At 43.5% G+C, this 15,864-nt stretch overlaps 1 protein-coding gene across 4 annotated transcripts in view; it reads left to right on the top strand.

Moving 5' to 3' along the window:
• Nucleotides 1-15,864, top strand: part of NSD2 (nuclear receptor binding SET domain protein 2) — a 73,129-nt gene that overhangs the window by 7,264 nt on the left and 50,001 nt on the right. For 3 of the 4 annotated variants that reach the window (XR_014168473.1, XM_081911697.1, XM_081911696.1), the window contains exons 2-4: nucleotides 10,426-10,503; nucleotides 11,266-11,889; nucleotides 14,114-14,279. Coding sequence is in view for 3 of the 4 variants with exons in the window: in XM_081911697.1 (XP_081767823.1) it covers nucleotides 11,296-11,889; nucleotides 14,114-14,279 (760 nt within the window). In the remaining variant the exon portion in view is untranslated. The remainder of the gene's footprint in view (nucleotides 1-10,425; nucleotides 10,504-11,265; nucleotides 11,890-14,113; nucleotides 14,280-15,864) is intronic. The other variant, XM_081911698.1, reaches the window with a different exon arrangement.

Raw genomic sequence — 15,864 nt, 5'->3', positions numbered from 1 at the left:
TCCAGCCCAATCGCCATCTAAATCTGGCCCGCAGACGGTCCTGGAATCAGCGTGTTTTTACATGAGTAGAATGTGGCCTTTTGTTTGAAATGCACCTCTGGGTTATTTGTGGGGCATAGGAATTTGTTCTCCCCCCCCTTCAAAATATAGTTTGGCCCCCCACAAGGTCTGAGGGACAGTGGACCAACCCCCTGCTGAAAAAGTTCACTGACTCCTGGGTTAGCCTTTCCCTGTCATTCTGTTGTAGTTCTCACTTCTTCTCTCTGCTCTTTACTCCCTCCACTATCTTTCTCTTACATTGCCGCCTTTTAAAAAAATAATAAATCCCTCCTGTATATTCCCTTCTGTTTCTCTTTCGCTCTAGTCCTGTTTCTGTAGCAGGCCTGGCCCACCCATAAAGCAAGGTGAGGTGACTGCCTAGGGGAGCAGGATCCTCGGGGCATCAGATCCCAAAGTAGATCTTTCTTCCCCCTTGTGTTAACGTATAGATCTTCACTCCTCCTTCCCTGGCAGTGTTCAAATTAGCATTTGGCAACTGATTATTAGCCATTTGTGACCAAGTGAAGATGCTTTGGTGTCAGGAAGGCGCCTGACATGTCCACCATTGGGGATCATTGGATCTGGGCTGTTTCCACACACTACCATATCCTGTAGAATTCTATCAGTTATATTTTATCTGCACAGTCAGAATGAATTTCAGGAACCGAATTGCCTTTTTCTGTGCATCCTGAGCCGGAGCAGTCGCCATTAAGAGAAAGAGGTTGGACTGCCCCTCGGTCAAATAACTTCTTTAAATTCTCAAAGCTCTTAACCTAGCTCAAAGTTGTCATCTGAACTAAGCCAGATGTTTAACTGATAATCAGTCACAGTTAGTCCATCATTTGAAAACGACATTGGAGCGGTTGAACCTCAAAATGGAAACGATAGACATTCCGATTTGGCGACTGTAACCTTGGGTTTTAAGGAGCCATTTGGGGCCAAGCTCATACACCTGAGTTTCTAACACTGTTCCCTGGTGGGGAACCACCATTTTGTGGTTTGCTTCAGGTGCCGAAATGTATTGGGCAGGCCCTGTTCTGTAGGATGGTGGTAGTTGATCAGGGAAGCAGATCTCTCTTCATTCTGCGAGATTCAGTCAGATGTGAGGCACTGCTACTGCCCCTTTTCCTTGTGCACAAATGGTTTTCCTCCCAGACGTCCTGTAAAGCTGTTGGATTCACTTCACCAAGAACATTTGTGTTATACCAGGGGTCAGCAAACTTTCAGCACGGGGCCGGTCCACTGTCCCTCAGACCTTGTGGGGAGCTGGACTATATATATATATTTGGGAGGGGGGAATGGATGAATTCCCATGCCCCACAAATAACCCAGAGATGCATTTTAAATAAAAGGACACATTCTACTCATGTAAAAACACGCTGATTCCAGGACCGTCCAGATTTAGAAGGCGATTGGGCCGGATCAGGCCCCCTGCAGGGGCCTTCGTTTGCCTACCCATGTGTTATACCCTTACTTGATGCAGTGGCTTCCAAGGACCCTACTTCAGTGACTCTTGGTGTCCCAGATTGGGCAGCAGCTGGGATACTACGTTCACAGACGGCCCAACAGCAGAAATGATGGGAGAATCTGCAGTGATACAGGCAGCTCCTAATTTCTAATAAGCTCAGGAGATCTTTTTGGGGAGTGTTGTTGTTGAAATGTTCAGTAGACTGGTGGCTGTTCTCCAACTGGACAACAATGTTCTGGCAGCTCTAGGTTGATATTGTCATTCAGTTTTATTGATGGCTGCTTCTGGAACTCACAGTAGAGCTTCTATAGTCTTTTTACATTCCTGCACTCCCAGGACATTGCTTGGTTTTTTCTGAGGGAGTAGAGGCTGTGCCCATGGTTCTACTTGGTCCTCACAGCTGTCTCTTGTGCTCTTTTTTTGTAGGAACTGTGTTCTGCAGGTTAGCCTCAGGTTCTTGACTGACCAATTTCTGGGGCAGTGGAGCTTGCAGTGTCCTTGTCACAGAGTGCAGTTGTTTCAGTTGCACAACTACCAGGTGTCTTCGTTGGACGTGATACCTCAGTGTGTTTTGCATTTGCTATGTGGTAGCAGATTAAAGACCTATACTTCTTGCCACCTGAGTTTCTGTATCCCGTTAAGGAAGTCTGCTGGGTTACATTTCTCCTGTTGAAGAGAAAAGGTGTGTAGTTCTTTGAAATAGGTTATCCCACTTGTAGTAAGTAACCTTAAAAACATAAAATCTTGAGGGGAAATTATGTTACTATGTTGGGCAGAGATTCTGGAGAATCAGTGCTTTGCCATCTCTTGAGACAGTCAAGCCAGTTGTGCCTTAATTCCCTCCTGAATGTAGTTGCTCAACCTCAGACCCACAAAGACTCCGATCTCACTGTTGGTCCTTTGGTTTTATATCATTGGCCGCGAATGTGTGAGAAGCCCGGGTGGAAGCAGCAGAAGATGAGGGATTGTTGAGATACATCTGCCACCAAGTGTCTCTGTTGGTTCTGAATTGGGCAGTGGACATCAGAGTCAAGTAGCTTACATAATCTTTGCATGGGGTAAGGACTTCTGAGGGACCCAACAAATAATGGAGTAGGGAGTTATCAGGGAGGCACTGCAACATGAGGAACATTATCAGGGCACTGTGCTAAAGACCAGGCTTGTTACATTTTGTCTACTACTTCATTTCTAACTTGAGGTGGGAAAGGAACGGCTAGCAACGTGAAAAATTAAGGATCCATGTGCCTTTTCTGTAAATTCAATACAGGAGTCGCAGACCTCGTTGAACCAGGAGGCATATTTTGAATTTTTAGAAAGTGCTGTGGGCACCAGTCACAAAATGGCTGCCATTGAAGTTTAGCATCATGCAATATGGCTGCTGTAGGTGTCGTGACACAATAACTGTTTCTTAACCCACCAAACCCTGAAAAGTTGACCTCCCACATGAAGATCGAGTATAAGCCAACCTTTTCAGCACATTTTTTATGCTGAAAAAGCCCCCCATGGCTTATACTTGAGTGAGGCAGAGGGACGAGCGGCGAGAAAAGGAGCCTCTCCCAACCGCAGCTCCTATGCCTACTCTTGTGAGCGGCAGAGGCAGCTGTGTCCTTTCAGATGATTTCTCATGAACAGCCTCCACAGATCTTTGAAGGGAAACTTTTCATATTCCCTGCCTCTTAAAATTGCAAAATTGATTTTGGAAGGATCAGGCAACAGGTCCCTCAGCAGTTAATTGATAACAAAATGCAGTAGCTGTCTAGGGACTGGCTCCTACGTGGGCTTCGGAACACCTCATAATTAGCTCATTTTCACTGCCTGCACCAGGCTTCTTAATGTTGCTGAAACTGTTTGCAAATGAGACAGAATCCAAGGTAAGCTGCTCTGCGTTTTTTCTTAATAGTAAAAGAGACTGGATTCACGGAAGAAACAAGGCAGCAACTTCTCTTTGTGTAGAAATTGTACCAGATGTTGTTTTAGGCTGCAGACCTTGCTTTTCCGTTTTTCAACCTGTTTTCACTTGACTGTGTAGCTTCTCACTAGCACAACTTGTTATATAATCCTTGCCTAATTTAGCAGTAGCTGCTGCATTTCCCACCCTAGGCTTATACTCGAGTCAATAAGTTTTCCCAGTTTTTTGTGGTAAAATTAGGTGCCTTGGCTTATATTCGAGTCGGCTTATACTCAAGTATATACTGTATGTTGTGTTGGTAGTAATTGCAGAGATCACACAGTATGGATTTCACACACAACGCTGTTGCTATCTAGTAACAGAGCATTCCCCAGTACTGGGGGGTGGGGGAATGTGCCCCACACCATACTTCCATGCATCTTTGTTTGTTTGTTTGTTTGTCTGTTTGTCTGTTTGTCTGTCTCTCTCGCACATTCGCTTGCTCGCTCTTGCTTGTGTGCATACATACATACGAGACTGCATGTACATTTCTCCCACAAACACTTGGATGTATGCAGGAAATTTTCCAGGAGGGGGCTAAAAAAGTAAAAGACTGAAGGGTGCAATAGGCTAATTTCTCACGGAAAGTAAGAAGCGTTGTACCTGTACATTTTGCCTCATTTCATGCTCTAAAATTTCTATAAAGTTACTTTTTAAATAAAGTGAAAGTTGGGAATCTGAGGGTTGCGGGGGCACCAAAGAAAGCCTTTGCAGACTCCTTGGTCCCTGTGGTCCCTGAATTAACACCTCATTGTGAAAGCCACATCATAGAGCATATAATGGTTAATAGCTTACTTTAAGAGTTAGCTTTGAATTCAGGTAGGTAGCCGTGTTGATCTGACGCAGTAGAGAGATAGATATTGTCCAGTAGCACCTTAGAGACCAACTAAGTTTGTTCTTGGTATGAGCTTTCGTGTGCATGCACACGTCTTCAGATACACCAGTAGTGTGCATGCACACAAAAGCTCATACCAAGAAGAAACTTAAAGGTAAAGGGACCCCTGACTGTTAAGTCCAGTTGCGAACGACTCTGGGGTTGCGGCTCTCATCTCGCTTTACTAGCCGAGGGAGCCGGTGTTTGTCTGCTTACAGCTTCCAGGTCATGTGGCCAGCATGACTAAGCTGCTTCTGGCGAATCAGAGCAGTGAATGGAAACGCCGTTTACCTTCCCGCCAGAGCGGTACCTATTTATCTACTTGCACTTGATGTGCTTTCGAACTGCTAGGTGGGCAGGAGCTGGGACCAATCAACGGGAGCTCACCCGGTCGCAGGGGTTCGAACCACCGACCTTCTGATCAGCAAGCCCTCAGCTCTGTGGTTTAACCCACAGCACCACCTGCATCCCATAGAGACTTAGTTGGTCTCTAAGGTGTTACTTAGGAATGCGGGGGTCCCTTTACCTTTAAGGTGCTACTGGACATTTTTTTAATATAGCTTTGAATTGTTACACATTGTAAAGCTTACTCAATAATTTATAAAAAATGTTTGTTAGTTTTTTATAAAACATGAAGAGAACAAGTCAGAAAAGTTATAAAGTTGATAATTACATTTCAGTATGCAAGTCCATTTCATTATTATTCAGTTTCCAGATATCCATAATATTCATTGAGTTGAAGGGAGATAGTAAATATTTTTTGACATAGACATATATTCAATAAATTCATCAGCTTCTGCACTTTTTCTTTGTGCTTTAATTTTATAGGATCAATTTTTCATGAGGGCAGTCAGCCAAAGTTGACACAAAATTTCAAATAAATTATTATGAGAGGTTTTTCATTGTTTTGCTATTCCCAATCTAGCTGCTGTTACCAATAAAATAATAGGATTTTTGAAAACCTTATGTTGTACTGAGTTATTAAATATCATCAGTAAGGCTAACTGAGTTAGGTTGAACATTTTGGTTATTTATTAAAATTTGTATACCACCATTAATCTGTAGATCTCAGGACAGTTCACAATATAAAACTACAAGAATACACAAAATACATACCGTAATAAAAACAAGAACAAACCAATAGCCCACTCTCCCACCCGTTCTGACCAAAAATTCAATACAGTGGTGCCTCGCAAGAAATTAATCCGTTCCGCGAGTCTCTTCGTCTTGAGGTTTTTTTCGTCTTGCGAAGCACAGCTATTAGCGGCTATTAACGGCTTAGCGGCTTTAAGAAAAAGGAGACAAACTCGCAAGAACTCGCAAGGCATTTCGTCTTGCGAAGCAAGCCCATAGGGAAATTCGTCTTTCGGAACGACTCAAAAAACGGAAAACTCTTTCATCTTGCGCATTTTTCGTCTTGCGAGGCATTCGTCTTGCGAGGTACCACTGTAATACTTTGCAGGACCACCACATAAAGTAAAATATTCCTCTTTTACTGCATTTTCTGCAACACATCAAGGTTATATTTGAATTTATTCAGTAAGATACCAGCAAAGTATCATTTTAATGGAATTTGCTTTAATTCTACCTGTCACTGCTTTGAATGTTGTTCTATATGGCATTCCATGGTTCATCTTTAATATTCACTTGTAGGTTCCCAGGTTGTTTCTGAACTGGTATATGTATCCCATGTATTCTTCAATTAAGAATTTATAAGTTTCTGACAGAGGTTATTTGCTATTGTTTCCTGTTGAAATTACGAACATTTCTAAAGTATGAAGTGGTATTTTTCCCTGATTGATTTCGAACCAAGTATGTTTAAGTTCTAATTGTAGTAGATCGTCTGATTTGGGGTTATTACAAATATAAAAATCTTTGACATTGGAGATATATTTTTACAATCCCACCCACAAAGAAGCATGCCTTGTTTTAAAAAGGGAGTCTTAACTGATTTAGTTTTTTGAGATGGATGAATTAAATACTGAGGCCCTCTTAAGTTCTGTCTTGCTTTTCCAGGCATTTCCATTGTTATATAAAAAAAAATGTATTACTTTTTAGTATTGAAATTACAGTATTTTTTCGCCCTATAGGACGCACTTTTTCCCCTCCAAAAATGAAGGGGAAATGTGTGTGCGTCCTATGGGGCGAATGCAGGCTTTCGCTGAAGTCTGGAGAGCGAGAGAGGTCGGTGCACACTGACCCCTCTCGCTCTTCAGGCTTCGCGAACCTCTCCGCAAGCAGAGGGAGCGCTCCCGCTGCTTGCGGAGAGTTGTCTGCATGCTGAAGCCTGCGCGCGCTGAGCTCGGCGTGTCCAGGCTTCGCGGACCTCTCCGCAAGCAGCGGGAGCCAGCGCTGGGCTCCCACGGCTTGCAGAGAGCTGCCTGTTTGGGGCAGGGGTCGGGGGAAGCTCGGGCCTCCCCAGCCCCACGCCTAGGGGGGGGGAAATAATTTTTTCCCCTTTATTCCCCCCCCCAAAAAAAAACTAGGTGCGCCTTATGGGACGGTGCGTCCTATAGGGCGAAAAATACGGTATATATTTTTATGTGAGGTGCATTGTGGTATAATGGTAATCCTGGAATGCGTATTCCTGTTTTTTGTATACTTAATATGTTGATAAGAATAATAAGAATAAGAATAATATATTTATATGGTACCCTCTCTGGGCGGCTTCCAGCAAAATATAAAAATGCAATAAAGCATTAAACATTTAAAACTTCCGTATGCAGGGCTGTCTTTAGATGTCCTCCAGAAGTCATCTCTTTAATATGTAATGGGAAGGTGTTCCACAGGGTAGGTACCACTACTTAGAAGGCCCTCTTTCTGGTACCCTATAACAGGTACGTCCAACAGGTAGATCGTGATCATTTTTGTCCTGCACCCCCCAAAAACAGGGCCTCTCTCCTCCCTATAAAAATGCTCAACAGCCTTGACCTGACCCACAAAAAGGGGTAGATCACTGCCAGTTTTTCCCTCTGTGAGTAGATCGCAGTCTCTTGCCCTATAACTTCACTTCTCATAGCGAGGGAATCACCAGAAGGCCCTCAGAACTGGATCTCTGTCTGTGCTTAACAATCAGGGTGGAGACGCTCCTTCAGGTATACAGAGCCAAAGCCATTTAGGGCTTTAAAGGTCAACACCAACACTTTGAATTGTGCTCGGAAACGGACTGGGAGCCAATGTAGATCCTTTAGGACCGATGTTATATGGTCCTGGTGGCTGCTCCAATTCAGCAGTCTAGCTGCTGCATTTTGGATTAGTTGTAGATTCTGAGTCACCTTCAAAGGTAGCCCCACGTTCATAAGAATGTGCAGCATCGTACAGCATAGTTTTTGATACCCTCTTTTTGTCTGAATTTATAGATGCAAGAATGATTTTTTCCTTTATCTCAATGTGTACTATTAATAAGTATTGGTGATTTTTTGAAATTATAATAAAAATAGAATAATTCATCATTTGCACGATATGCTGACTGGGCATATAATCATTTTAATTGCTGCTATCCTTACAAGCCAAGAAAGTGAATAATTGTCCCATTCTTTTAGCTGTTATTTTATTTTCTGGATTAACAGTTGTAAATGAAATAGAAATGTTAAATTTCAGTGTTGGGGGATATCTGCACCTAGGTATTTATTAATTTATGTATATTTGCCAATTCGTTTCCTTCGGTTAAAGACCTGTTATATATCCATATTCTTAAATTACATTCATTACGTGTTGCATAACTTCATTTAGGTTCAAGATCATTAACACAATGTCATCTGCAAATAAATTAGCTAATGTGTTTCACCAACAGTAGCGTTAGGATTATTGTGTAATGTGTTTGCCTTGGCAATGGAAACCTTGGCTAATAACATTGGCGACGATTGACAGCCATGTTTTGTTCCTTTATTTGCTTGAAAAGCATCAGAGTCCTATCTGTTAGCTCTGATGCGTGTCTGGCTATTTTTATATACCGTATTTTTCGCACCATAGGACACACTTTTCCCCTCCTAAAAAGCAAGGGAAAATGTGTGCGCGTCCTATGGAGCGAATGCAGGGGTGGAGGCAGGCGGGAAAAGCCCCCAAGAGCTGCACACAAGCTCCATGCGCTCTTGCGGGCTTTTCCACAGGAGGGAGAAGGGACTGACTGGCCGCATCAGTCCCTTCTCCCACCTCCCAGAAAAGCCAGGAGAAGCCACGATCTCTTTAAAGGGGTTGCGCGGGTCTGCGGGCTTTTGGGAGAGGTGAGGGAATCCCCCCACCTCCCAGTAAAGCCAGGAAAGCCCTGTGCAGCGTCTCCCGGCAAGGAGAGGCTGCACGGGGCTAAAGGGGAAGCCAAAACAGCGAGCGGGATCCATCCTGCTCGCTGCCTTGGCTTGTGCCATAGCCGCGCGCAACCCTCTAGCAGGGAGAGGTTGCGCGCAGCCTGTACGCTGCTCTTTGGGGCTGGGGAATTTCTTTTTCTTGATTTCCCCCCCCCTAAAAACTGGGTGCGCCCTATGGTTCGGTGTGCCCTATGGTGCGAAAAATACGGTAAATATCTATATATTAAAGTCTAAGACCTTAAAAGAGAATCCCATTCCAATTTGTCAAAGGCCTTTGTCACATCAAACAACACAAAGTGCCTTTGACTCTTTAAGATGAGTATGATGAATTACCGTATTTTTCGCACCATAGGGCGCACCGGACCATAGGGCGCACCCAGTTTTTTTTGGGGGGGAAATAAAGGGGAAAAAATTATTTCCCCCCCAGGTGCGGGGCTGGGGCGGGGGAAGCTAGAGCTTCCCCCGACCCCAGCCCTCAAACAGGCAGCTCTCCGCAAGCAGCGGGAGCGCTCCCGCTGCTTGCGGAGAGGTCCGCGAAGCCTGGACGCGCTGAGCTCAGCGCGCCCAGGCTTCGGCATGCAGGCACCTCTCCGCAAGCAGCAGGAACGCTCCCGCTGCTTGCGGAGAGGTCCGCGAAGCCTGGACACGCTGAGCTCAGCGCGCCCAGGCTTCGGCATGCAGGCACCTCTCCGCAAGCAGCGGGAACGCTCCCGCTGCTTGCGGAGAGGTCCGCGAAGCCTGGACGCGCTGAGCTCAGCGCGCCCAGGCTTCGGCATGCAGGCACCTCTCCGCAAGCAGCGGGAGCCCAGCGCTGGGCTCCTGCTGCTTGCGGAGAGGTGTGCGAAGCCTGGAGAGCATGAGGGGTTGGTGCGCACTGACCCCTCTCACTCTCCAGGCTTCAGCGAAAGCCTGCATTCGCACCATAGGACGCACACACATTTCCCCTTCATTTTTGGAGGGGAAAAAGTGCGTCCTATGGTGCGAAAAATACGGTATATTTAGTATGTGGCTGAAGGAATTAGCAGTTAATCATGTTTTAATAAAACCAGTTTGCTCTAATTGTATGTATTTTGGTGCTAAATTTGAAGGATGTTCTATACGAACATTTGAACAATTTAGCATCAGTGTTAATTGGAGACACAGTACAATCGTATTTAACTTGTGCAATTCCAACCCAGTGCAAAAAGAGATTTGAAGCTTTCTGCCTTGTTTGGGAAGTAACCTTGTTTAGAAAATGGGCACAAGATCTCACTAGAACACCCCAGGGCCTCCGGGGTTGAGGCGCAAAAATAACTTTTCAGCAAGGTTCTGTATGCCCGGCTCTGGAAGCCGCCTGATGGGGTAGTTCCCAAGGTTTGAGTATATGTGTTTTTGCGTATAAGGTAAAGGTAAAGGGACCCCTTACCATTAGGTCCAGTCGTGACTGACTCTGGGGTTGCGGCGCTCATCTCACTTTATTGCCCGAGGGAGCCGGCGTATAGCTTCTGGGTCATGTGGCCAGCATGACTAAGCCGCTTCTGGTGAACCAGAGCAGCGCATGGAATGTCGTTTACCTTCCCGCCGGAGTGGTACCTATTTATCTACATGCACTTTGATGTGCTTTCGAACTGCTATGTTGGCAGGAGCAGGGACTAAGCAACGGAGCTCAACCCGTCACGGGGATTCAAACCGCCGACCTTCTGAATGGCAAGTCTTAGGCTCTGTAGTTTAACCCACAGTGCCACCAGAACCAAACCCCTGCATGCTTTATCTGTCTATGAGTCAACCTGTTCTTTATCTTTGTTTGGTTTAGGTGACACTATGATTCTGGTTCGTTTCCAGGACGATGGAATCTGTCCCCCTTCCTTAACTTCATTAAAGAGTTTTCCAGGTAGAGGCAATAGAATATTCTGAATTTCTAAATACAAAGCTCCAGCCAAACCATTGGTTCTTGGTGCTTTGACTGGTTTAAGTTTAGATGCACATTTTAAATTTCTTCCTGTGAGATCAGTTTGTTTGAACAATGATTTGGAGCATATGATCTGCATTGCAGTCGACTGACTGACTGACTGACTGACTAAATTAATGAGGTGGGTGAGAAGCAGGGAAATGAAGCCATGTTGGGGCACAAGGCATCACAACCCCTTTCTAGAGTCTGGCATTTCTCTTACATCACTTAGTTGTCTTGTTTGGTGGAGCTAATGGGGGAGAGGGGTTTGACAGAGCCCTCAGATTTGCAGTTTTGAAATGAATGGTGTCTCTTGTTCAGCCGTTGATGAATTCTTCTGAACCCTGCTCACCTTTATTGACACATGAGAACCAGTGCTTGCCAGATTTCAAGATCCAGATAATGACTTCCTAAGGATAATCTAATGAACAGTAATGGCATTAGTGATCAAATAGTTTTAAAATTGGAAGTGTTAATGCCCTAAACTAGTTTGCCGTCAAAATGATATAAACCTGGTATAAATATAGTAAAAAGAGCCTCTGGTAAACAGAATGCCAACTTGCTTGAGTGGGGATGTTGCCTGGGTAAGTTTCTGACCGTGTGCTCTAAATTATATTAAGTAATATACACCAAAGCAGCATTCAAAATAAATAACTATTCCAATACTAATGGTTCTTCCTTTCTTTTTCTTCTGTTTTAATGCAGCGGTACAAAACTGGAAATCCTTTTGACTGAATGGATTTCAAAAGTAGCTCTCTGCTTCTAGCCAAAAAAAGGGTCAACCACATCAAAATGAAGCAAGTACCAGAGATCCTTGGAAATCCTACAGGGAAAACACAGAACTGCGAAGTGAATCGTGAGTGTTCTGTTTACCTGGGCAAAACACACCTTTCTGCTACACTACAGGAGGACGTTATGCCGAAATATAATGGCCACGATGCTCTCCCATTTATTCCTGCGGACAAACTGAAAGATCTCACTTCTCGTGTGTTTAATGGAGAATCAGCAACACAAGACACCAAGCTGCGCTTTGAGTCTGAGGATATAAAAGAACCGGCAACTCCACCTAACACTACACCTGTCAAGAATGGTTCTCCAGAGATTAAACTGAAAATCACTAAAACCTACATGAATGGAAAGCCTCTATTTGAATCTTCAATTTGTGGTGACAATGGAATAGATGTGTCTCAGGCAGAGGAAAATGAGCAAAAGCCAGCAAATAAGGAAAGGAGAAATAGAAAAAGAAGCATCAAATATGATTCCTTACTTGAACAGGGTTTTGTTGAAGCGGCATTAGCATCAAACACATCTAGTTCCTCTGATGAGAAGGTACAGGATTTATTTGTTATTTCTGCTCTTTGGGTAACTCGTGTCAGCTAAAGTTACCAATGTTTGACCTGTTTTTTCCTAACTGATCAGTCAGGTAGCAGCTGATGGCTCCTACAAGGTTCTATGAGTTTCAGAGTCTATTAATAAGTCTAGCAAATGAAGTTGGAGAGGATAGACATGCACCCCCATGCTTCACTCATTTGAGTCCATTTCATCCTTCCCCTTCTCTGGCGCTCCCCAAAGTGAACTTGAGACAGACAATCTAATAATAGGGGAAGTTTTAATAATGTATTTAATGATAATGGACCATTAAGGTCCAGTTTTGAATCATACTATGAAAACAAATTTTTCATCTTTGTTTTGATGATGATGAAACAATTCCAGTTGACGGGCTATTTCCAGTTTACCTTCCCGCCGGAGCGGTCCCTATTTATTTACTTGCACTTTGACGTGCTTTCGAACTGCTAGGTTGGCAGGAGCAGGGACCAAGCAACGGGAGCTCACCCCATCTCGGCGATTCGAACCACCAAACTTCTGATCAGCAAATCCTAGGCTCTGTGGTTTAACCCACAGCGCCACCCGCGTCCCTATTTTGCCTTAAGTAGGTGTAATAATTGGAAGCCAGCTAGAAGCTAAGTTGTCTTTTCAATATGCAGTCCTGCAAGATGTTGGTAAAGTAGCAGAGGGGTCCATTTACCTCTGATCAATAAGGACCTCCATGTCCTTACTACAGATAACTTCTAATTCGTGGGCCACTTTTGGCCAGCTACGACATTTCCCACCCAAAACCTATACCCACCTGCCCATCAGACTCTAAACAGGTTTCTGTGAAGTTGTACTCTCCCTGAAATGGCAGGTATAAAGTTTGCGTGTATTTCTTGATCTAAAATAGTCAGTGTCCTATGTGGTTCAGAGGGTCTTTTAGCAGTGACTGCAGCCATTCCTGGACATGGATAGTCATGATGATTCACACTCTGGGAGTCTCCTAGTTGGATTACTGTAATGTGTTATAAGTGGGACATACCTTAAAGATGACTCAGAACGTCCAGTAAGTGAATAACACAGCATCCAGCATTTTGACTGGTACATCCATGACTGCCCTTGTTATAACAATTTTGGAAGAATCCTACGTCTACCTACTATATTCAGAGTACAATTTAAGGTACCCATGCTTTACCTTTCATGTATGCTCCTCTCCATGTGTGCACCTGCAGCCTCAAGTAGTACAATGCAAGAGGAGCTTTATGAGTTAATTTTATTGGATATATAAACTAGCCTTAAATAGTACTGGCTTTCTGATACAGCATATGGAAAAATTGTTTGTTTGCTACTATTTAATTCTCTTGACATCTTGAATCACAAAGGTTTCTTGGGAGTCCTTGCAGCCTTTGCATGTGGTGTATGAAATTATTCTGGAAGACTGACCAGAAAGAAAGTTACTTGACCTTTCTAGAATGGTCCACAAACACACACTGTGATCACAGCCTTGGAGCTAGAAACTAATTTTTGTAAAATGAATACACGGTTGAATCGCATAAACACTGATAATATATCCTCAACCTATTTTATGCATGTACCTAAAAACGTCATGTGTCTGTACAGCAGATACGAATTTTATTGGTGCATATGTCAGAAAGTCAGGAGTCAGCCATTGCTCCCCACTTCACATGAAATGGCAAGTATATGCTTTTTGGCACATGTGTGAAGAGGTACTGAGACTTGTGTTCCTGAAAATTCCAATAACAGTAATATCTAGGGGCCCTAAAGCAACGATTGATACCAGTTGTGGCTTTCTGTAGCTGTTGCTTCAACTCCTTTTACTTCCAGAGAAGCTGAGGCTCCCTTGTTCCTTTTACTTCCAGAGAAGCTGAGGCTCCCTTGTTCCTCCCTTGTTCACTCTTCATTTTGAAGTAATATATTTTCCCTGTTACCAAATAACAGAAAGTTCATAGCCCTGAAAAAATACGATGGGTGCCCTGATAGTTGTATCCCTTTAGCTGTGGATCTGTGGCCCAAACTTAGTTCATATGGCTAAACATTTTCATGAACATTCCAGTTAAAGTTACCATTCATTTGCAATGCTCCAGACACACAGTGTATTGTTACCAATTAAGCGCGATTTATGGAACATTCTTCATTCCCTGCGCACTCAAATATGAAAATATTTTTGTTTGATCAAGTTGCTAGAATTTGTAAATGTCTGCCTTTTTCTTTCTCTAAAAAGATTCCTGCTAAAGAAGATTCTTCTTTACTACTTGGAAAAGATGACAAAACTCATGTATTGAAGTACAATGTAGGAGACTTGGTATGGTCCAAAGTATCTGGCTATCCCTGGTGGCCGTGCATGATTTCAACTGATCCTCTTCTTTACAACTTCACAAAACTAAATGGTATGTCCTCTGTCTTCGGTAGTTTTGCATTTGCAGCTATTGCTATGTTAGGCCCAAAAACTAAAAGGAAAGCCACCAGTAAACTGGGATATTTTATATGTCTCTGTTGGCTTAAATACACAAAGAAGATGTAAGCTTTACAAGTTGTCCTGAGCTTTGTATTAGAAAAATAGCTAAAATAAATGTGAATGGTGTTGTAATTTGAATAAGATTATTACAGATATTTTGATTGTGGTGTATTGAACTGATCATTTATTACTCATTAATTTATTGTATACTTTACTGACTCTATAGATAAGAATTAAACAGTTGGTGTCATGCTTTTTGTCTACTAAGAAAAACCATTTGAGTTCTTCTAAGTCAGTCTCTTGTAGGCGACTATTTGTATTGGTTTTCTTTTCCGCTCATGCAATTTCCACAGTTAAATCACAAAACAAGACTTATAAGCTTGTTGCAGACAAAATATAGGGACAATGTTTTTTATTTGTTTTGCTAATTTTCAGATTTAGCATGATACCATAGCTCAACCAAGAGTCCTCCATATGTTTGGGACTGCAACAGCTATCAACCCCAGCCATCGTGGCCAGTTGTAGCATAAACAGAGAGAGCACCAGGTTGGGAAAGACTCGCATAGTCTCTGACCTGCCCCCTTCTTTCAACCATACCCTATAAACCAGGCGTCAGCAAACTCGGCCCTCCACCTGTTTTGGGACTGCAACTCCCATCATCCCTAGCTAACAGGACCAGTGGTCAGGGGTGGTGGGAATTGTAGTCCCAAAACATCTGGAGGGCCGAGTTCACCTACGCCTGGTATAAACCTTGCCGTTGCACCTTCCTGTGATCCAGTATAGGTGGAAGTTCTCCCAATAGTATAGCAGAACCCAGTTATGTAGCTGTTTGCACTGTGAGATTGTCTTGGCCAAGCTGTTAACTTCATGTGTGCCACAGTTGCTATTTTTCAATCTTTAGCGCCTCACTACTGAATGCTTCTGAAAAAAATTACAGTGGTGCCCCGGAAGACGAACGCCTCGCAAGACGGAAAACCCGCTAGACGAAAGGGTTTTCCGTTTTGGAGGCGCTTCGCAAAACGAATTTCCCTATGGGGTTGCTTCGCAAGACGAAAAAATCTTGCGAGTCCCCGCGGGGTTTTTCCGCTTTTCCTCCCTTTTCCTAAGCCGCTAAGCCGCTTAACAGCTGATCCACTAAGCCGCTAATAGCGCTAAGCCGCTAATGGACTTGCTTCGCAAGACAAAAAAACCGCTAGACGAAGAGAATCGCGGAACGGATTCTTTTCGTCTTGCGAGGCACCACTGTAACTGTTTGAGATTAGTAATATTATTGACTTCTGCAAGGCTTTTTTCAAAGGACTGCATTGAGTAATGCCCTATTTCTTCAAACTGTCCAGTTAAAACTAATTTATATTTCCAAAGTACTCGTTCTCTCTCTCTCTCTCTCTCTCTCTCTCTCTCTCTGCCTCTCTGCATGTGTGTGACATAACGGAGTTCATGATTTTTTTAAAAAAAAGAATCTAAACATATATATAAAGAGATCAGAGCCTGAAAGAAACAAAGGTTAATCCTTTTTC

The sequence above is a fragment of the Podarcis melisellensis genome (assembly GCF_964234715.1).
Source record: "Podarcis melisellensis genome assembly, chromosome: 5".
Taxonomy (NCBI): domain Eukaryota; kingdom Metazoa; phylum Chordata; class Lepidosauria; order Squamata; family Lacertidae; genus Podarcis; species Podarcis melisellensis.
The sequence above is the reverse complement of the archived record's forward strand: the minus strand, read 5'-3'. Positions and strand labels throughout refer to the sequence as shown.